At 38.2% G+C, this 22429-nt stretch overlaps 1 protein-coding gene across 1 annotated transcript in view; it reads right to left on the bottom strand.

The window, feature by feature from the left end:
- GPD2 (glycerol-3-phosphate dehydrogenase 2) overlaps positions 1-22429 on the bottom strand; it is a gene marked incomplete at both ends in the record, with an annotated part of 98045 nt that overhangs the window by 65312 nt on the left and 10304 nt on the right. The window contains one exon of the mRNA XM_080690136.1: positions 11851-12022. Coding sequence (XP_080546262.1) covers positions 11851-12022 — 172 coding nt within the window. The remainder of the gene's footprint in view (positions 1-11850; positions 12023-22429) is intronic.

Raw genomic sequence — 22429 nt, forward strand, 5'->3', positions numbered from 1 at the left:
GAATTCAAACAACTTCATGTTGCTATGTATTTGAAGAAGCTGGTGAATACTGTCCTTCAGAATAGAAAAAGTGACTTCCCCACCCAGGCAGGAAGGGCTGGCCTTGCTGTGCATTTAGAACAATTTACTAAACTAGTTTAAGGTTTTACACAGAGGGGTTGGGACATAGCTCAGCAGAAGAGTGCTTACCTAGCATGCTTGAGATCCTGGGTTAAAACCCCAGCATCACAAAAAATAAATAAATAAATAAATGAAAAAAAATCATGAGGAATATTTTGTGGATTTCTTTTTTGTTAGAAGTTACTTTTTATTATATATTTTTTCATCTTTTTTTGGTACTGGGGATTGAATCCAGAGACATTCTACATGTCCCTTTTTATATTCATTTTGAAATAGGTTCTTGCTAAATTGGCGAGGCTGGCTTTGAATCTGCTATCCTCCTGTCTCGGCTCCCAAGTACTGGAATTGTAGGTGTGTACCACTGCACTGGCTATTAAATTTTATTTTTGTTTTTATTATTTATTACTTTTAGAAGTCTCAGGAATTTCATAATAGTGATAAAATATTAACACCCATGGTGAATTTTAATACAGAGAACAAGATTAGTTATAGTAAAAGAATAGTCACTTTGAAGTCTCCTTTTCACTCATCTTTCCATCTTTTAGCAAGCTAAAACTGTGATTTCTGGGCAGGGTATAGGGTCTGGACTAAGCACAGCTGTTCATAGCTTTGTCTTTTCTGACCTGAGTGAGACTGTCATGCTACTTTCAACTAAACCAATTTATGGATCAAGACAGTTGGATGAATATAGACAGATAATTACAATCTAAGGGGAGAAATGGTACGACATTTAACTTTCACAACATGGAATAGAACAGAAGTATATTTTAATACCTTTTACTGATTATCTTATTATGCATGAAAACATGCTCAATATAATAAATGCAGAGAAGCAAAGATAACAAAATAAAACTCTCCTGTAATTACACTGCTCAGAGATAACCACAGTTGACATTTGGGTGTTTAAATGTTCACATTTTCTATGCATGTATATAATCACATATGTACACTTTTATAAAAATAAGGTCATATGGTATATCTAAGATTTTTTTTAATTTGACACTGTTTATTGTAAACATTTCTCTACATCAATAAATATTTTTCTATAATGTCATTTGAAAGCATGGATAGTGCTACATTAAAAGTTTACCATGATTTATTTATTCATTCCTTATTTTTCAATATTCAAGTTATTCTTTTTTGCCATTACAGACAGTACTGCAAGATTGTATTTTCACTTAAAGTTCTTGTATCTTTAATTATTTCATTAGGATAAAATTTCATAAATGTCATTGAAGTGTTTTTAAGTTGGAAGGCAAGAGTAATAACTATGCAATAACTATCAGAGGCCCCAAGAATGGCACACAAATCAGAAAACTTAGGATAATCTGCACATCACCATAAGCATAGTATTAAGTCCATATGCTCCATGAAGAAAAACTGATACAATTTAAAGAAAGGTTAAAAAGCTTTGGGCACTTAACTTTGGATTTCAGACAGCCACTGCCACTAATAAGAAAAAAGGCCTAACCCAAAGGCTGAACCTTTCACGAAAGGATCAATTTCTTTAAAAAATAACACCACTGTAGAGCTGCAAAGTCATCCTGGCTTGTTAATCCCCATAATCAGGTTCCTGCACTTTGCTCAGCATTTTCTAACAGTGAATGTTAGCATTTTATAGAAATTTGAAATTGGTTGTTCCAATAAGTATTTCTACATTTGCATTAGGAAATGGATGAATTAATAATAAAGATATTAGGTTAAGGTAGATTTTATCATTCACATACCTTTTCTTCTTTAAATGCACATTTGATTATCAAAGAGAGACAAACCTGTATTAAGTTGCAACATAAATACTGCTTCTGGAATAAGAGTGGCTAGTTTTCTCTCTTTTCTTTGTTATTATAAAAAATAGCAAATGTTCAATTTTATGCACACCTGTAATCCTAGTTCTTGAGAGGCTGAGACAGAAATATTGCAGGTTCAAAGCCAGACTCAGCAACTTAGCGAGATCCTGTTTCTAAATATAAAACAAAATAGGGCTGGGGTAAAAAGCTTAGAGGTAGAATGACCCTGAATTCAATCCCCAGACCCATAAAAAATAAATAAATGAATAAACAATAGCCAATGTTCAAAGAGAGGAAGAATATCTAAGCTACATCAAAGGAAGATGAAAATATCTTGTTGGCTTCCTACTTACAAAATCCAGAAATAATAAAAATTAATTATTTTGAGTGCTTCACATATATGTATGTATGTGTGTATATATAAACAAATTTTCTGCTTATGAAATGATACAACCTGTATATCATTTTGCCTGAAAAATTAACATTCTTCACAACTCACTTTGTTAATTTATAACACAGCCATTTTCTCCATAAACTTTTAAGTCCACCTCTTTCCAGTAACTAAATATACTCCAATTTATTAAACTAATCCCCAGCTTTTTTACCATTATAAATATTACTACAAAGTGGCACATGCTGTAATCCCAGTACTTGGGAGGCTGACACAGGAGGGTTGCTGGTTTGAAGACAGCCTTAGCAAGGAGTGAGATGCCCATTAACCTATCAAGACCATGTTTCAAAGAAAAAAGAAAAGAGGCTAAGGGTATAAGTCAGAGGAAGAATACCCCTGGGTTCAATTCTCAGTACCACAAAAATAAATAAATGAATAAGTATTACTATAAGTAAAATTGTGATTGATATGGCACTGTACACCCAGCTTTGAACTCCTCTTCTCCAAATTTATACCACATTAAAGAACATGGTTGACTTAAAAATAAAGTTCATGGACTAAAAATGTAGCTGAGCAGAGTACTGACAAAGGCTTCTGTCTTGCTGGCCTCAGGATCTAGAAACAGGCAGAGTCAACCAAGATATTGGCCCCTGGAGGGTAACAGGAACACAATTCTCCATTCTGAGGATAGGTAAGGAAGCCCGATGAACACTGGAATGCAGGCACTGAAGGAGGACTCAGTTTCTTGCAAAAGGAGATTGACAAGCTGCCCTTGTCTACTGTCTGGGGATGAGGACTGTCTGTCAGGACATGGCTAGGGTGAAGAAGACAGATACAGCTTGAACATCAGCACCAAAGCCAAGGCACAGGCTGCTCGGCAGATGATCTGCTGGTTCCACAAGATCAACACAGGTCAGAAGCCTGAATCTGCTTCCAGGAAAAGCCCTGATGGTACCTGAGGGTAGTAGTGACTGCATCTACAAAGGTGAGGGCATGGAAATAGAGCATGACACGAAACATCTTATATAGAAGACATAGAACATAACGAACAAAGAAGAAAAGTAAAAGGATGCAAATTTAAGAAAATACAAAATAAATGCACATGGAATCAAAATCAGTGTAAGTGGATTACATTCACCTATTAAGAGTCTCTTAAAAATAAAAAATAATGAGCGCCGGGCGTGGTGGCGCACGCTTGTAATCCCTGCGCTTGGGAGGCGGAGACAGGAGGATGGCGCAGGTTCGAAGCCAGCCGCGCTGGCGTAAGAGACCCTGTTTCAAAAATATAAAACAGGTCTGGGAGTGTAGCCCGGAGGTAGAAGGGCTTCCAGGAACCCCAGTACCACCAAAATAAATAAATAAATAAATAAATAAATAAATAAATAAATAAATAAATGCAATCAGAAGACAATATGGAAAAGTTGAAAACACTTGAAACAAGCATTGTGATTGGTAAATTATAAATATTTTTCAAATTTCCCATGTTTCTTACTTTATTAATTTTTGCCATAGACAAATTTTAATATTTATGAAATCAAATTAGAAGACTACTTGTGGGTTTTTCAGTGTTATACTAAAAACATCATTCCTAATCCATGTTTTTAAATTGGTATAAACTTCCTTCTAATAGTGTTGTGGTGTTTTATTGTTAAATAAAACACATAAATAGAATAACAAATAGAATTCATATATAAATACAGGTATATACATATGCATATGCACAAACACACACACACACATACACACACGGGTGAGAGTGGATATTTCAACAATTTTTTTTGGTACTAGAGATTGAACCCAGAGACATTCTGCCTTTAAGCTAGACATCCAGCCCTATTTTTTATTTTAAAACAGGGTCTCTCTAAGTTGCTGAGGGTCTAATTAAGTTGCTGAGACTGGCCTCAAACGTGCGATGTCTCAGCCTTCCATGTACTGGAATTACAGGCATATCCAGTGTCCAACATTATTAAGTAATCAATAATGACAGTTTTGAAATGCTATCAACCATATTCTAAACTTTATGTATGTTCATCTACTTCTAGACTTTTGCTTTGTTACAATGATTTCTTTATTCCTTTACCAAACTAAAATAGCTTTAGAATACACTTTATGTCTGATGGAGCTCTACTTTTATCAGTACTCTTTTTCAAAATTAATCTAATAAATCTCACAAGTCTGTTTCTCCAGGGCAAAGTTTAGTACAGTTTCTCAAGTCACCCCCAACTTACTCCCTGCCAAAGGAAATCAGTATATCAATCAAAATTAGTTGGATTTTCAGACAAATTATAAGAGGGGTTTGCAATCTAGTGTAATCAGTAGTACTAGCAAAAAACAAACTTTCTGTGGTTCTCACCTGAAGTGGGATTCTCCCCTACACTCATGGAAAAGGGACAGAGAGCGCCGAGGGAAAGGCCTGTAATTCTCAGAACACTGTTCCCAAAGCTTTCTCTTCTCTGCATTTTTTTTTCTGCAGTGCACAACCTCCTCCCTTTCCCAAAAACTTTATTTGCAGAAGAGAGTTATTATTGTCCTTCTATTTCTGAAAAACCTGAGGTTCTCTAGAAGGTTAAGATACTTGCAAAGTCCATGGAGCTAAGCAAGGAAGGAAGCCAAGATTTCATACTAGTTAAGACTACTTCCAAAACCTGTGTCCTTAATTATCATGCTATATGGCCTTAGACATAAAAGAATTATGGTGAGTTTCAAGAATTGCAGCTAACCACCATTTTTTTTTTTTTTTTGTGTGTGTGTGTGTGTGTGTGTGTGTGTGTGGTACTGGGGTTCCTGGAAGCCCTTCTACCTCTGGGCTACACTCCCAGACCTATTTTTACATTTTTATTTGGAAACAGGGTCTCCTAAACCAGCGCGCGCAGCTGGCTTCGAACCTGCGCGATCCTCCTGTCTCTGCCTCCCAAGTGCGGGGATTACAAGCGTGCGCCACCACGCCCGGCCAAACCACCATTTATAAACTAAAAATATGTATACAATTTTAAATAAGTGAATTACAGTAATGTTTTCCTCTTGCAAAAAGACTTCTTTAGAATTTAAACTGCAGCTATAAAAGTTAAGTTTATAAATCAGATTTTAAACCAAAAATGCACTGGATGACTCTGGAAAACATACAGTAACAACACATGAATGAACGTAAAGAACTAAAGAAAGCCCTTTGGGGAACCCCGAAGGAGTGAATGTATTTATCAGAGTCTCTTCATCCCTGCCTCCTCTGGAAGCAAAGCGCCCACACTGGGCTTCAGGGCTGGGCTTTGCCCAGAAACTGACACAGAGGTGTTAAATGGTGAAGAAATTTCTATTGATCCTAGAGACCTACAGGAGAACGTGAGCAGAATTGTTCATATTATAAAATAATATTCCCACATGAAATAAATGAAAATTGATTGCTGAAAAAAGCCAATGATGTGAATGCAAATAAATATTCACTATGAAGATGCCAAAACTTCTTCTCTTCCTTCTAGAGCCTTCATCATTCCATTACCAAAATTATATTTGGGCACACTGTTTCATCAAAAAGCTTGTGCAAACACTCTTCTACAAGCCCTTTAACATCTAGTGGCTCCCCCAAAACTTTGATGTCCTGAAAAATCTAATTATTACTGGTAACTTTAAAAGATCACAGTAATTTATTTTTGTCAAATGTGACTAAAGATTAATGGATACAATCAGGAATAATTTGGTAAAAACATATCAAACGCAGAGAAAGCAAAATTTGTTGTTAAGTGAAGCATCAAATATAATAAAAGAGCAAATTCCATGAATGAACAGCAACAATGCACAATTCATTAACCAAATGCCCATGATTATTTCACACTTCAGAGGGCTACTGATATGACCAGAAATTGGAGTAAAAAAAGATAAATATAGATTATCTTCAGCATTTCTTTATGCATTTTAATTATAAATACTACACCCAGAGAGCTACCAGTATAATAAAAAAAATTCAAACCAGGGTTTGTTCATCCCTTCTATGAATCATAATTCCATGTAAATATAAAATAAAATATTCAAGCAGCTATCCTAAGACAACAGCAAAATGTTATATAATATTAAAAAATATATCACTTTACTTGTTATTAACTACAAAAATTTTAAATCTGATCAACATTCAGACTCTGGAAACTCTTATCATAATCATTAATATCCTGTAATCCCAGTACTTTGGAGGCTGAGACAGGAAGATCACAGGTTCGGGTCCATTCAGCAATTTAGCAAGACCCTCAACAACTTAGTGACAGCCTGTTTCAAAAATAAAAAGGGCAAGGGTGGAGCTCTTAGGTAGAATACCCATGGGTTCAATCTCCAACACCAAAAACAAACAAAAAATTGTTATCATCATCACCGCTGGGTAGTCATGTGCTATTGTACTAGTTAATACCTTGAACACTACTAAATCCCCTCACTGCTCAAAGAAAAACTTTGTTTAACAAAAATTGATAAACTAAGCTCCTTGAGGGCAAGGCCACATCTTATTAGTTTCTGTATTCTCAGAGCTGCTTCAGTACTTGACTCATAAATTACATGGTTTTAAATAGAAGAAAAAAAAGCTGAGATGGGGATATAGCTCAGTGATAGAACATATGCTTAGCATATTCAATCCTCAGCACTAAAAAAACCCAAGAGTTTTTATATTCATCCATTGACTGAAAATAAATAAAATGGAGATTTTTTTATTAAAAGGAGTAAATACTACATACATATAAAGTTGACTAAATATATTAATGTTTCGAAGGAACATACTGTCACAGAGCAATTATGCTAGAAGTGGTGGTGCGTGACTGTCATCCCAGTCCTGGGAAGGCCAACACAAGTGTCTAAGGCTCCAGGCCAGCCTCAGCAACTGAGAGAGATCATGCTTCAAAAAAAAGTAAAAAGGGCTGGGGGTATATTTTTGAGATAGAACACACTTGGTTCATTTCCCAGAATCCTCACCCCAAAATAAAAAATAACTACATGAGCCGGGCATGGTGGTGCACGCTTGTAATTCCAGCATTCAGGAGGCTGAGACTGGAGGATGGCAGTTTGCAGACAGCATCAGCTACTCAGTGAGGCCCTCCGCAACTTAGTGAGACCCTATTTAAATTAAAGAAAAAATAGGGCAGAGGTGTAGCTGGAGCTCGAATGTCCCTGGGTTCCATCCTCAGACACATAAAAAAAAAAAAAACTATATCATTTGTCTATACTTTTATTTAATATATTTATTTTAGTAGTAGTGATTGAACCTAGGGGCATCCTACCTGTAGGCCACATTCTAGCCCTATTTTTTGCTTTTAATTTTTTTTTTTTTTTTAATTTTGAAGCAGGGCATCACTAAGTTGCTGAAGGCCTTGCTAAGTTGCTGAGACTGTTCTGAACCTGCAATATTTCTGTGTCAGCCTTCCAAGAACAGAGATTACAGGTGTGTGCCACCAAACTCAGCTTGTTTGTGTTTTTAAAAGATATATGGAAAGTACATAAAAAGTAAGGCATGGTGGCACACACCTATAATTCCTGTACAGGTTCGAAGCTAGCCTCAACTACTTAGTGAGGCTCTCAGCAATTTAGTGAGACTCTGTTTCCAAAAAAAGTATAAAATAGGTCTGTGAGTATAGTCCAGAGGCAGAAAAGCCCCTGGTTTCCACCCCCAGTACCACACACACAAAAATAAATAAATAAATAAATAAATAAATAAATAAATAAATAAATAAATAATAAATAAATAAATAAGGCTGGGAGTATAGCTCAGAGGTAGAATGCTTTTGGGTTTAATCCCCAGTGTCACAATAAATAGGACTGTTGGTATAGCTCGAGGGTAGAATGTGCCTGGGTTCAATCTCTAGAACGAAAACAGAAAAGAACACAAAACATGGGTGAGAGTTTTCAAAAGAAGAGGAATAAGTGGACTGCATGAATGCCTTATTATTGTTGCTCTCACAGTCCTTAAACCATCCTAGCCTTCATTGGAGCCTGGCTTCCCAGCTTCCCTTTCCCTCCGACCCCTTCAGCTCTGAGTCTACCTTTAAACCGTTTCCTCTGCTTCCACGGATTCACTTCTCATTGATACTCAATGAGAAATTCTGAATTTTCAATTCTGAATTCTATGCTATTGTCTATTTTCTCTTCCTCTACTCCCAGGAATATTGGACACACACACACACACACACACACACACACACACACACACACACAGATTATAAATCTACATTTTCTTTTGCCTGTGTGTGGTACTGGGGATAGACCCCAGGAGCAGTCTACCTACAAGCTATACTGCCAGGCCTTTTTATTTTTTGTTTTGAATAGGGCCTTGTTATGTTGCTGAGACGCTTATTATATTGCTGAGGCTGGCAGCAAAGGTGCAATCCTCCTGTCTCAGCCTCATCAGGACCAGCTACAAATCTACATTTTCCAATCTCAACAAATAAATCTCTGTTCTCTATTACATTCTCCCTAAGGTAGTGATATTTTTTATACTAAAGTCCCCTCCTCCCACCACATCACATGGGGGTGGGGGGATTGGGAATTGACCCAGGTTCATGGTACCTCTAAACAGGGACTCACTTAGGTTGCTGAGAGTCTCACTAAATTTCTGAGGCTGTCTTCAAAACTGTTATCCTCCTGTCTCAGCCTCCCAAGTCCTGGGATTACAGGTTACTGCATGTGCTACCATATTCAACAAAATGTCACATTTGGGCTCTATATTTAAGAATAGTTCACATGCAAGCTCCCTTTCTTTATATATCTTAGAATTTTTACCTTTTTGTTCTGTCTCTGAGAAATAAACCTCATCTTCCTGCCAAAACTAAGACACATCTTTGAAATCCCTTTTCTTGCTTTTTCACGAGACTCTGGTCTGCATGCTGTCCTTCTATTACTTACACATTGAGGTTCTCCCTTTGCACTGGCTTTCTTTTCTCTGAGGTCTCCCCTATCTTAAAAAAGGAAGAAGAAGCCGGGCATGGTGGTGCATGCTTATAATACCAGTACTTGGGAGGCTGAGGCAGGAGGATCACAGGTTCGTGGCCAGCCTCAGCCACTTAGTAAAGCCCTCCACAACTTAATGAGACCCTGCTTCAAAATAAAGAATGAAGCCGGACATGGTGGTGCACATTTGTAATCCACGCACTTGGGAGGCTGAGATAGGAGGATTGCACAGGTTCGAAGCCAGCCTCAGCTAGTTAGTGAGGTTCTCAGTAACTTAGTGAGACCCTGCTTCCAAATAAAGTGTAAAATGGGTCTGGGAGTATAGCCCGGAGGTAGAAAAGCTCCTGGATTCCACCTCCAGTACCACATAAAATAAAATAAAATAAAATAAAATAAAGAAAGAATAGAAATTTTTAAAATAGGTATTGAGGTGTAACTTGGAGGTAGAATGCCCCTGGGTTCAATCCCCAGTACTTCAAACAAAAAAGAAAAAAGAAAAGGAAGGGAAAAAGAAAGAAATCTTGGATGTACTACCTCCCATTTTACATTCTTCTGCACCATCCGGCTCTCTCCACTTTCATTATTTGTGTCCAGATCTCTTGAGAGTTTGTACCCATCTGTGCTCCTTCCTTATCACCAACCTCTTCTTCATCACCAAACTGAATGCATTTCAGTATCTCAAGTGGCCTTTCAACAAAATCCCAGGCCTTTCCTGGACCTCCAGACCCAGCCCTGCCTCTCTACGGTCTCCTCACATGCACACTCTCTGGCTCAGGACTCCAAGTTAAAGCACCGTCTGTCTCCCACCTACAGAGTTCATGCTGGCCCTCCTGACTATTCCTCTAGTTTGGAGCACTTTCAGCAAGCAATATTTGCCTATTAAAATTTCACCTATTATACAGCAACTTTCCTGCTCCTGACCCTTCTCTGTACCCTTACCTCGACATGTTCATAATGTCCTAGAGCCTTTTGAAAGACACATCTTCTCTATAATAGAAGTGGGTCTATATAAACGAGCACTATATAACTGAAAGCAACCTAAAAATACCAAATTTATCGGTCATGTTTTTGTCCTTTTTTAGCACTTTTCATACTGCCACTCATATAGTAGACAGTGAATATTTACAGAACTGAAATAAAAGAATGGTTTTTACATGTAATACAATAGCATGAAAATAAAGAATAAAAAAAATAGGCCTAGAGGAAGGTCTTCTTCCTGAATTGGAAGATGATGTACCTTAGAGTACATCATCTAAGTAACTTGCCTAAACACACACACACAGAGAAAGAGAGAGAGAGAGAGAGAGAGAGAGAGAGAGAGAGAGAGAGAGAGAGAGAAGTAATTTGCCCAAATTTGGGGGAGAGGGGAGGGAAAAAAGAAAGAGAGAAGAAAGAAGGGAGAAGGAAGAGAGATATAACTGATCTGTTCAGTAAGAATATGTACTCAGACTCCCTTTACTCTGAACTCCAGAGTAATCTCAGAGGCATGTAAGAAGATCACATGTAAGAAGATCACTGTGTTTCACAATGAGTTTTCTTTACATGTCACGTTGCCATTTTTAGGGAACTTTCATCGTGTCTTTCCTAATGCCATCCAAGTGCAGACAGGGTGACTGAGACAGTCTTTGCCTTTATTCATGCACATAACTGGACTTTCCAAAACTACAGTTTATATGTCACTGAAGAGATGATTTTAAGGGCTATATAAGTAAAAAGAATTATTTTAATGGATTATTTCATTTTAATAAAATGACATAGGTGTGATTTCAGATGATATACCCAGATAAATATAGACCATATTCAGCTCATACATACATGAAATCATCACTATTATATATAATCATAATTTACCAATAAAAATAGTGAATGTTCCAGTACATAGGAGGCTGAGACCAAAAGATCACAAGTCCTAGGCCAGCCTCAGCAACTCAGTAAGAGATTGTTTCAAAATAAAAAATAGCCAGGCGTGGTGGTATGCACTTGTAATCCCAGCATTCAGGAGGCTGAGACTGGAGGATCTCGGTTTCATGAACAGCCTCAGCTACTTAGTGAGGCCCTTTGTAACTCAGTGAGACCCGGTTTCAAAATAAAGAATAAAAAATGGGGCTGGAGGTGCAGCTCAGAGGTAGAATTCCTCTGGGCTCCATCTCTAGTACTGCAAAATAAATAAATAAAAAATAAGCCAGGCATGGTGGCACACACTTGTAATCCCAGCATTCAAGAGGCGGAGACTGGAGTATTGCAGTTAACAGCCTCAGCTACTTAGGGAGGCTCTTAGCAACTCAGTGAGACCCTGTTTCAAATATAAAAGACTAAAAAATAGGTCTGGGAGTGTAGCTGTGAGGTAGAGTGCCCCTGGTTCCATCCCCAGTACCTCAAAATAAATAAATAAGAATAAAATATAAAATAGGGGTGGGATGTGGCTGGGGGTGTGGTAATGTCCCTGGGTTCAATCCCCTGTACCACATACACAGGTAAAAAAGAATTAAAAAATTGAGAAGGTGCTTCAAGAAGCAAGAAAGGAAAATCAAGAAAGACTAACAGAATGTGACTTCCCTGGTGTGGAGTATACACTGCTGGTATTTATACTGTGGAAGGAGGATGATACCTGTATTTCACATTCATCATACTGAGACTTACCTCTGGTCACAGCATCTAGTGCACAGCCACTTCCAGTTGCTCCTCCTCCAATAACAAGGATATCAAATTCAGATGTGTTTTGCAAAGTCAGTAACTGAGCTTCTCTGGAAGGAGGTTCCCTGTTAACAGGTTCTGCAAAGCACTCTGCAGCTTCCACATAGGCCAGGTTCACCTGTTGGAAAAGCACATTTTCAGTTGTTCACCTGGAAGGCCAATTTAATAAATCTTACAGCATAATACAAGAAGACATTTGCAATGAAGGTGAAGAATACCAAAGACAGACCACACAGTCCACAGTCCACAGGAATCCACCAGACTGTCTGTCTTGGATGAAGATGTTGGGTGTATTTCTGTTCATGAATCTCAACTATTCAGCATATAACCCCTGGTTTCAGATTCAGTATCACTTGTTCTGATTTTAAAAGAAACCAAGTCTGGTTATTTCCACCACTGCACAACAACCCCCAAATCTATCAAGTCACTTTAAAGGGTAATAAAAGGAAATATTTTACTCAAAGGCAACAATTCATTCAGACAACATGTAAAAGTATTAACATCACATGTAAGGTAGGGGAAAGGTGTACTTTATGTCTTCCTGCAATTTCTTACAAGTATATGTCCCTCACTTCTCAATTCTCAAGAAAAACTTTATTCTAGATTTTGGATCAGTAAATCTAAAGTCCGATGAGGTGTAATCCCAGTACTTGGGAGACTGAGACAGGAGGATCAAAGGTTCGCAGCCAAACTCAGCAACCTAGTGAAGCTCTCAGAAACTTAGTGAGACCCTGTTTCTAAATAAAAAATAAAATAGGTCTGGAATATAGCCCGGAGGTAGAAAGCCCCTTTGTTCCATCCTCAGTAACACACACACACACACACACACACACACACACACACACACAGAGTGCAATTTTTAAAATCTGTTTAGCAAAATTTACTATCCAGTTTAAATAATTAGCTATGTTCAACAGAAAAGATATTTTTAAAGGTTTTTAATCAGAAGCTTCCCCATTAAATATTTTAATATAAGATTAACAGTTTCATAAATTTATGCTCAGGCATAGTGGTACATGACTGTAAACCCAGTACTTGGAAGGCTGAGATAGAAGAATCATAACTTCCAAGTCAGCATGTAGTAATTTAGCATGACACTGTTTCAAAATAAAAATAAAATAGAGCTGGGATTATACCTCAGAGGCAGACCATCCCTAGGTTCAATCCCCAGTACACCAAACACACCATGTGTGCACACATTCACATACTTATCGTACACTATTTTGATTTTTGAAAAGAAAATTGTGGTACTGAGGATGGAACCCAGGGGCTTTTTACCTCTAGGCTACACTGATTTTTGAAAATTTAAACAATAATGGAAAAGCCAGGCATAGTCTTCCTGAAGGCACAGTCCTCCACTATTCCTAGTTCTTTAATAATAATGAAACTTGTAAGCTGGGCATGGTGGCACACACTTGTAATCCTAGCATTTGGGAGGCTGAGACAGGAGTATTGTGGTTCAAGGACAGACTCTGCTACTTAGTGAGGCCTTTTGCAACTCAGTGAGACCCTGTTTCAAAATAAAGAATAAAAAAAGGCTGAGGTGTAGGTTGGAGATAGAATGCCCCTGGGTTCCATCCCCAGTACCTCAAAAATAAAAATAATAATATTGAAACGTGTCCTCATCATAAATAAAAAATGATATTGTTATTTAAAAAACAGTTGCCAGGGCCAGAAGTCAGAGATAGAATGAAATGAAACAAAACAAACTACACAGAAAAATAGGTATCTTGTTTCTTCCAAACTGCTAACACTAGGTTCATTCACCACACTGAACAGTGCTGACCAGTGTTGCCCTATTAAGTAATCCACGGGTACATACTTCTATTTTCTTCTCTTTAAATTACAGCACAATCTCTAATGCTGGTGACTTTTCCATTCTGCTATAGGGGCCATGTATGAAGCTCTGAATGGTCAGAGCTTATTAAAGATTTAATCTTCGCTCTTACATAGAGATTATTCTGATCACCTAGAATAATTTTTTAGCTAAGTAGAATAAACCAAACTACCCCTTTTAGTTAGATTTAATTATTTCAGGTCAATTGAATTCCTATGAAGTTAAGTCTAGAAGCCACAGAGTATACTGAGAAAATTCTGAATTAGAATCAAAGGGGGTCCCTCTCAGGTTGGGTCTTTACACTCCTGATCATTAACAACATGACTTTTGATACATTTCTTTGGGCTTTGGTTTTACTTGTAAAATAAGCATAAAACCCCTGTGATGTGTCTGTCTCTGCATCTCTGGGTTATCCTCAATCTGAATGGAATAATAATATTAAGGTCAATGACAAACTGCACAGTGCTATCCATAATTGTTACTATTATTATTAAATAAATAAGACAAATAAACAAATTATTTAAGAAATTATTAAATAATTTGATTCCTTAATAGCAAAAATAATTTTATTCCTTATAACAAAAACTTTCAAAACATACTTAAGCATCATAAAAACAAAGGTTATAGCTAGGCACAGTGGTATACTTCTAGTACTTTGGAGGATGAAACAAGAGGATAGTAGGTTCAAGGCCAGCCTTGGCAAATTAGCAAAACTCAGCAACCTAGTAAGATCCTGTTTCAAAAGATAAACTAAAAAGGGTTGGTTGTGTAGCTCTAAAGTGGAAAGACCCTGGGTTCGATCTCCAGTAAAACACACACACACACACACACACACACACACACACACACACACACAGAGAGATATAATCAGGTATCATAATTTTAAGCTATTAATTCAGATGCCAACCACAAATATTCTTCATATAATTCCTCCTAATTATCTACTAATGACTACTTTCTCATTTTTACCTTTACCTATGTTTAAAGTAATTAGTAAATGTAACTGGTAGGTGCTATTATGAACGAACATCTTTTAGTTGTGGTTTTTACCTTTCATCATCTAATGAGGAAAAAAAAGAAAAAGGAAAACATATATATATATATATATATATATATATATATATACATATGTGCACACATATACATACAACACATATATATATATATATGTATATACAGTATATGCATATATAACAATTATGTAGAAAGAAAAAGTGCCAGAATACAGAAAAAACACCACCCGGCGATGACCACTCTGATAGGGGAGGGAGTCTTTCATTTCAGGGTTTCTACTGCACCCCGACAGATGGGCAGGACTTGGACACGAGACTGACAAATGACTAAACCGTCGGAGCATTTTCACACATCAGAAGAATTGCTGACATTTTCTGCTTGGTAAGTTTCTAGAAATAGTTGAGAAATAAGTTTAAAGACCATATTATGCTATAGTTCATTAGAACCTGGTAATACTAAAAGCTCCCTGTTCTAATCTGAGTTTGAATATTAAACTCAAAGTTTGAGTCTTCCCTACAGTGGGTCAGCTAGATCTGATGGGTATCAGTCATGCCCACTGGCTACAATGTTCCTCCAGTCCTCATCCCCTGCCTTGCCCACCGCCCTCTAACTTGCCTCTTCTTAACAATTAGACACATACACAACCATCCTAAAAGTCCTTGAAAGACATACAGCCCTTGTTTTTCTAACTTACTCCTTACACCTCAGCTCTAATCTGGATTTCACATACACACCACCATCAATAACAAGACAGATGAATATTCACTACTATATTACAGCCATCACCACACAACTGTCCACTCACCTGGGCATTTCCAAGACAGCTATTTTTCTCTCTCAGGCCTCTGTGAGCCACTCTCAGCTTCCTCTGGATGGTGTTCAACCACCCAGTCTTAATTTAACTTTGCTCCCCTTGGGTATGTCCTCTTCCCTCCTGTCAGATCGCTGAGACTCTTTCTAGAGAATCTCATCTACCCTGTATCACCAAATAGCTACCTTGTGCTACAAGACTTCTAATTTTGTTTCCCAACTCTGTAACCCAGACATCAAACCGCCTGGTTGGCACCTCCATTTAGATGTTTCACCTGTGTCTCACAATCTGATCACTATATCTCCCCAAAATTTCCATCAGTGTGCCTCATCTCAGTAAGGGTGAATAATGTCCAGAAGCCAACGTGCAGATAGCTCTTATGTGCCCAATGCTCTAACAAGGACTCTGCTTTTCTGTACTCATTTAATTTTCATAATAACCTTATGAGTCAGGTACTAGTATGATCTCTATTTTACATAAGTAACTGAGATACAGAGAAGGTAACTGTCCCATAATTACATAGCCACTTCATGGAAGAGCTGAGAATTGAACTTATACAGCCTGACAACAGAGTATGTCTTAACGAGAGAAACAAAATTTAAAAAGCAAACTAAATAGTTATAACATGATGAGATATAATTTTTGGTGTAGACTTGTTGCAGAAGCTTTACTGAACAGTCCCCTCAAATTTTTTTAAATAGACAGCACTATTGAGGGTAATTTATTTAATTTCTAACACTACTTTTAAAATAACATTTTATTTTTGTTTATTTCTTGCATAAAAGCTGGAAAGTGTTGCAACTGAGAAACTAAGCACCATGTTTATTTTAGTGGCAGTAAACACAGCCTAAGGCCCTACTTATAATTATGACAGAAGAAAGACTCATTTTGGCTTCATATGGCTTTGAGTCACAAAAACACATCTGCACCCTACCTTCTCTAGAATATGTTGATTTCAAGGAAATAAGGAAGAGAAAGGCAACAAGAATGATAAAATACGAGTGATGAGTAACAGTGTGCTTTAAGAAAAGAGGTCTTTGAGCTCCAGATCTTCCCAGATCCACCCAGTCCTCAGCCTCCTTCTTCTAAAGCAATTAGATTAAATAGGAGTCAGAGAGAGAGACAACCTCCACTGAAGGACTGATCCAGAGGTGTGGGGAGAAGGCTTGACATAGCCACATACCCTAAATCACCTGAGAGAACAAAATCCTTCATATCCAGTCCCTATTCTGGAGAAGCCCTCGAGGATTCTGTACATGAGTAGATAAAACAAAGAAACAAGGAATCGATTACAATATTAATTATAAGGGAATTTAAAATTGAGAAAGGGCTGCAAGAGTCACAAGAGGCATCTCTTACCCAGGCTTATTAAATCAAGTCAAGAAGGAATAGTAAGAAATAGCTAAGCCGGGCGTGGTGGCGCAGGCTTGTAATCCCAGTACTTGGGAGGCTGAGACAGGAGGATTGCACAGGTTCTAAGCCAGCCTCAGCTACTTAATGAGGGAGGCTCTCAGCAATGTAGTGAGACCCTGTTTCCAAATAAAAAATATAAAATAGGGCTGGGAGTGTAGTCTGGAAGTAGAAAGCCCCTGAGTTCCACTCCCAGTACCACAAAGAAAGGAAGGAAGGAAGGAAGGAAGGAAGGAAGAAAGAAAGAAAGAAAGAAAGAAAGAAAGAAAGAAAGAAAGAGCGAGCTAGGGGACACAAACCAGGAAAGGAAGTAGGAACAGCATTGCTAAAACCAGAAGTCATTATAGCATTATTTTCTCACTTCCACGAACTACTTTAAAACTGAGCTAAGTATGGTGATGCATGTCTGTGATCGCAGTACTTGGGAGGCTGATCCAGAGAAGGATCAAAGGTTCATGGCCAGCCTCAGCAACTTAGTGAGGCCCTGCTTCAGAAAATAAAATAAAATAAAATAAAATAAAATAAAATAAAATAAAATAAAACTGGCAGTATGGCTTGAAGATAGAATGTCCATGGGTTCAATCTCCAATACTGTGCATTCACACGCATGCATACACACACACACACACACACACACACACACACACACACACACCTGTATGCATTCACACGCATGCATACACACACACACACACACTGGACATGAGTTATATGTCCAGTATTTAAATGCTGTATTTCACTAAGCATGGTGGTGCACAAATGTAATCCCAGTTCTTGAGAGGCTGAGACAAGAGGATCACAGGCTCAAAGCCAACCTCAACAACTTCGTGAGGCTTTCAGCAACTTGGTGGGACTCTATTTCTAAACCAAAAATAAAAATAAAAATGGTCTAGAGGTATAGCTCAGAGGTAAAATGTCCGTGGGTTCAATCCCCAACAACTAACACACACACACACACACACACACACACACACACACACTGTCTCTCTCTCTCTCCCTCTCACACACATACACACCACACACACACACACACACACACACACACACACACACACACACACTGCTGTATTTCACAGAAAAATAAGGATTCCTATCAGAGAGTAATCTGCTAAAGCTGAGAAGCAGCTGTAGCCCTTGGGTGGGGCACGTGAGCTCTCTTGACTCAGGACCCCTATTCTCTGGCTCTGCAGTTGTACTTCCCCAGTCCATCCCCTTAGGCACAAGAGTTTGCCAGCCCTGGCCTACACACAGGCCAAGTGCAGAACTACCATACAAGGTCAGGATCAACAGCCTAATTCAACCTCTGAAGCAAGGAGAAAGGTGCCCCCCACACACACACACAAAGCAAACTGGCTTTTTCCAAGCACAATCCCAACAATAGCTCCCAAATAAAACAAAACAAAACAAAAATCTTATTTTGGTGGAGTTGGGATAATATCTAAAATTTAATACCATAATGTTATCTGTGAGGAAACAAGTTCTTGTTTAACTTATAAACTAATTTTCATCTACATTTTAGAAAGATAAAATTCCCCCAGTTCTGAAAGCAAACATACAGCTTTTGTTAAGAGATGAGCATGCACATCTACCAAACACTGGAATCCAGGTTCAGAATTCTTGAGTGTTTGCAGCCCAGAACATTCACCTTGCAGAGGATTCAGAATGAGATCTGTTTTACTGTGTCTGTGCACCATTAGACTTGCAAATCAAAGAAAAAAAATTCTAGACATTTGCAACTTGGGGTGAGACCGAAAACAAGATCTAATAATTAGTGTCTATTTCTGAAAGAAGTGCATATTTAAAGAACACAGGCAATTAACAGCCAGGTTGTCCTGTAATCATGTACAGTATTAATTGGAGTATAAAGAAGGGTTTCATGCAAATCACTTTCAGACTGCAACTATCACTCTGGCTGTCTCTCCTATCTTGTGGTTCAATCAGTGGAATCAGATAAGAAATTGCTTCCTGTTTTGTTATCACTAAAAAACTAACAACCAGGTAACAAGTATCTCAAACATCAAATCCTGAGATGTTTCCCAGTGTTCCTGGCCCCTTGGATCACTTTGTGATCCTGAACACTGATAGCATTTCTCCACTTACATGACAGTAAGCAACATTTCTCAGTGAACACATACTAGCAAGGAAATCATGATGATTCTGTAGATATTCATTAATGGGTTCTCATCTCCACTGAGAACCAAAAAAGAGAAAAGTAGATAAGCCCATCATTGTGGGGTGCCTGAGAGGGAGCTCTAGCTTACCTAGAAGGTACACAGTCCAGCCAACAAGCAGAAGCTCTCACTAGCTATCAGAATATCCAGATATCCAGAATATCCTGTAATCCCAGTACTTTGCAGGCTAAGACAGGACAATGGCAGTTTCAAAGCCAGCCTCTGCAACTTAGTGAGATCCTGTTTCTAAATAAAAAATAAAATAGGGCTAGAGGTGTAGCTCAGAGGCTAGAATGCCCCTGGATTCAATCCCCAGCAAAATGTGTGCATGCGCACACACTCACATACACACTAACCAAACTTAATTTATCATTTTGATAGCAGAAAAATGGGAAAATGCCTTGGCTCTGAATATACTTCAAATAAATTAACTTCATAATAAGCTGTATCATTGAAGGTTTGGGGAATGCATTTTTATTGATTTTCAAATAAATATTTTTAAGACATAGAATAGGTGTTTGGAGGTTTGTAAACTTGATAGCTTTCTTGGAACCATTTGGTGAGAAGTGAAGGATCTGAACAGTACCCCGGCTGGGGAAGAGAGAGGGAAGAAAGGACAGAACTACAGTTTGCTATCCTCACACTCTCCTGGTAAGTGAGCTCCTGCGGTCTCACCAAGACCACAGAAGGCAGGCATGCTTTGAACACCGGGGAAACCAATTTATCCCTTGGACAAGTAATTAAGAGAATCAGAATTTGATTCTACCTTTGACTATGTCCACAGCTTTGCTAGGTTATCTCTGCACCCACAGATGCATTGCTGGGGTCCTTACATTGGCCAAACACCCTGCCACCAGCAACACAGATCTGTCGATGTAGCCAGTGGAGGCAGACGTTCTAGGGCACCTGCCTGACCTGTAGCCAGCGACGCTGGGCAGTCGGCACTTGGAGTCTATGAAACCACACTTTGCCTTAAAAATTTCCTAAAACAAACATGCGGACATGATCTAGAACCAAGAGAGGGCTGTCTAGTTCCTCATTCCTCTCAGGTGAGTAAAATGCTGACCCACTAAATCAAGTGTCCAGTTTCTAACCCAGATGGCCCTGAGGAACACTTTCGCCTCAGACTCAGAAGAGTTGGTGGTCAAATCTGTGATGTGCATTCTCTCTTTCTCTGAATTATTTCACCAAATAAAACATATTGAGTTTGTACTAACATAACTAGCTCTCAGAAAAATTTTTGTTGAAAAATCACAAATTGAAAAATAAAGTACAATTGAGATCTCCTAACTTTGACTTAGAGCATCTACTTTCTTCACAAATTTGCAAGGCCACCTAGGAGAAGCTTTCCTAGAACAAACAATTTATTAAGCTAGAGGATGGGGAGAGAGTAGCTAAAGGACTCTCCCCAAAGCATTTATAGAAAGTTTCCTTGGTCCCATAATATCTGTAAAAAGTTTCTTAAAGAAGCCTTAAAATGAATAAATAGTTGAAAATGAAATGCAAAGTCAAATCAAATGAATGTCAATGTTGCTCAGTTAGCAACAGCCTAGCAGCTCACCAGCTGTCAATGCTAATCATAGCTCAGCCGTTGACTCACTGTGTGACCTATAGAAGTACAGTTAACCTCGCTGATTTTGTATGCCAGCAACAAAATAGCATCACAAACTCCTCGAAAGACTGATGTGAGTTATAACTCCAAGTTATTGCCATGGCCCCACTTTGGGGGCTAAGTGTTAAATAAAAACCAAAATTAGAAGGAAGATGATAGGATGCTCTTCAGAGAACATTTCCAGCTCTGTCTGCATAATTTTAGTGCTTTTTGATGAAACAGGCTTCTGAAGAAACAGTTAACCATACAGAGTGGTTAAGAATAGTCTCGACTGGCCTTATCTAAAATACAGAGTATTCAGAATCCTCATCAAGCTTTAGATATCAGGCACATTCCCAACATATTTTAGTTGTATTTCTAGGAGAAAAACAGTCCTTCCAGGAATCTATGCACAGAGTTCTAAAAAAGAGAAGCAAATGAATGATATAGTCTTTGGCATAAACCCTAACAATAAAACCCTCATCAAAAGGAATACAGCTCTTTATCAACTAAATAAGAAACTAAATTCAGGACACATATGTAATGGCTGGATGCTTAACTAAGCAGTCTCCCTTTACCCAGAGAATACTGCTGGATTACACTGCATTGAAATGATCCAGAAAAGCCTGATAGCTGGGTAGAGCCAATTGATCTAGAATGATCACAATTAAGGCCTTTCACCTATCTACATTAAACAGTAACATGAGCAATAAATAACCCTTCCTTTTGATAAGCCAATGAGCTTTGGGAATTGCTTAGGAGACCACTTAGCTTACTCCAGTTAGTACATCACTATAAAACATGCCTGGCACTAAAACCAAGACTTAGAATTCACCTACTCTACATATAACCCATATACACTTCTAAATTTTCTGATGGGTAAGGATCAATCATTTACAGAAAAAAATTAATCTATACAGACCAAACTTGAGAAGGAAAAAATGACCAAGTGCAATCCCAGAAGACCCTGGTGCAAGGAGATTGCTGCCTTCCCATTTGGCATTGTGCTGATGCCGACAGCTCTCCAAGCAGGCAGGTAGAACGAGAAGCCTAGTCCTCAATCACTAGTTCTTGCTCTGTCCTTCAAGTACATTCATTCTTCTTCGTATGGTTTCTAACACCGTAGTTCCACAACTAGAACTGGGACTATGGTGTTAGATACCATACGAAGATTGTACTCACAATGTATTCACAACAGCCAAGATCCAGAAACAACTTAAATGTCCATCAACATAATAATGAATAAAGAAAAGTGTTATATGCTTATCATGGAAAATTATTCCACCCTAGAAAATAAAAAAGTGTTGCCATTTATGATGACCTGGGTGGATCCAGAGGATATTATGCTAAGTGGAATAAGTTAGACAGAGAGAGACAAACCCTGAATGACCTCAGCTATATGTGGAATCCAATAGTCAAACTCATAGAAACACAGAGAATAGTGGTTACCAAGCGCCAGAGTTGGGGCAGGAAAGCGGATAGAAAAATGTAGTTTAAAAGGTACAAAGCTGGGCGTGGTGGTGCACACTAGTAATCCCAACTCTGAGGCTGAGACAAGAGGATCAGAGTTCAAGGACAGCCTCACTTACTTAGTGAGGCCCTTTGTAATTCAGTGAGATCTTATTTCAAAATAAAGAATAAAAAATAGGGCTGAGGGTGTAACTCAGAGGCAGAATGCCCGGGTTCCATCC

Source organism: Muscardinus avellanarius, assembly GCF_963383645.1.
Source record: "Muscardinus avellanarius genome assembly, chromosome: 2".
Lineage (NCBI taxonomy): Eukaryota > Metazoa > Chordata > Mammalia > Rodentia > Gliridae > Muscardinus > Muscardinus avellanarius.